Source organism: Carlito syrichta, unplaced genomic scaffold (assembly GCF_000164805.1).
Source record: "Carlito syrichta isolate Samal-C Ts95f unplaced genomic scaffold, Tarsius_syrichta-2.0.1 Scaffold302423, whole genome shotgun sequence".
Classification (NCBI taxonomy): Eukaryota; Metazoa; Chordata; class Mammalia; order Primates; family Tarsiidae; genus Carlito; species Carlito syrichta.
In genome coordinates, this window is record NW_007246519.1 from 1 (window position 1) to 1,094 (window position 1,094).

The 1,094-nt window shown below is 33.9% G+C and overlaps 1 protein-coding gene across 1 annotated transcript in view; it reads right to left on the minus strand.

The window, feature by feature from the left end:
• Window positions 1-237: 237 nt before the first annotated feature.
• ALMS1 (ALMS1, centrosome and basal body associated protein) overlaps window positions 238-1,094 on the minus strand; it is a gene marked incomplete at its 3' end in the record, with an annotated part of 133,449 nt that continues 132,592 nt past the window's right edge. The window contains exon 11 of the mRNA XM_008056627.1: window positions 238-479. Within this exon, the coding sequence (XP_008054818.1) occupies window positions 238-479 (242 nt within the window). The remainder of the gene's footprint in view (window positions 480-1,094) is intronic.

The window sequence follows — 1,094 nt, forward strand, 5'->3', positions numbered from 1 at the left end:
CCTTAACTGTACCCCACAAAACTATAATAAAAATACTGATTAATTAAAAAAAAAAAGAAATATAAGAAATCATTTTCTCTTGATAGCTATGTAAATAAAAGATGAATACAATCATATGGATCCTAATTCTTAAATTAAAATTAGGTTTTCTGTCTGAAAGACACAATCTCAAATTTCTAAGACAATTACAAAAAAAGAATTGGTATAATGACCTAAAATACAATCACATTCTCTTACCATCCGAGCCACGAGGAAAAGTAATCTGTTGGATTGAAGACGATGAAGCAAACTTGACAGGAGTTTTATTTAGCTTCTGAGTACTGGGCTCTGAAAGTCCATGTGCACGATCTTCAGCATTAATAAAAATCTCAGATGAAAATGTAGTTTTTTCTGGACTTTCTGTTGTTATCTGAGTGACCGCATCAGATGATAATTTTCCAGAGGATGTAGAAAGTGGGGCTTCAATCTTCTCTGGTGACCTAAACAAAAAAGAGAAAGGACATAGCAGGTCATATCCTTGGCCTATCAGAAACTGAAATCTCTTTCTAAAATTGATTCCAGGGAATATTTAAGTAGTTACAGGAATATTTTGTGGACACATCAATCTTAAATATTTGTTAAGGTATTTCCACAGTACCCTCATTTTTGTTAGATACTTTTTACGATGTGATCATGTATATGTTTACTTTAAAAAAAAAAAAAAACCTACTTTTAATTTTAATTTAGAACACAATTATATAATTTTGCTGAGGAAATGTTATTTTTCAGCTGAACTGAAAATACATTTTTAAAAAAATTACAGATGTCCACTATAAATTAGGGGACTACGCTAAATGCACAGGTTGCACAAAGATAAACCAGAAACAAAGCCTTCCCTCAAGTTTATATTTCAATGGGGGAACCAAAAGTTTTCAGGGTTATAGTAATGCAGCAAGATTACAGAGAATTCATATTAAAACAGAGTAAATAGCCGGGCTCAGTGGCTCAGCCTGTAATCCCGTGGCTGAGGTGAGTCGATTGCCTGAGCCCGCGGGTTCAAGACCCGCCTGGGCAACTTGGCGAGACCTCATCTCTACAATAAATCAAAAAATCAG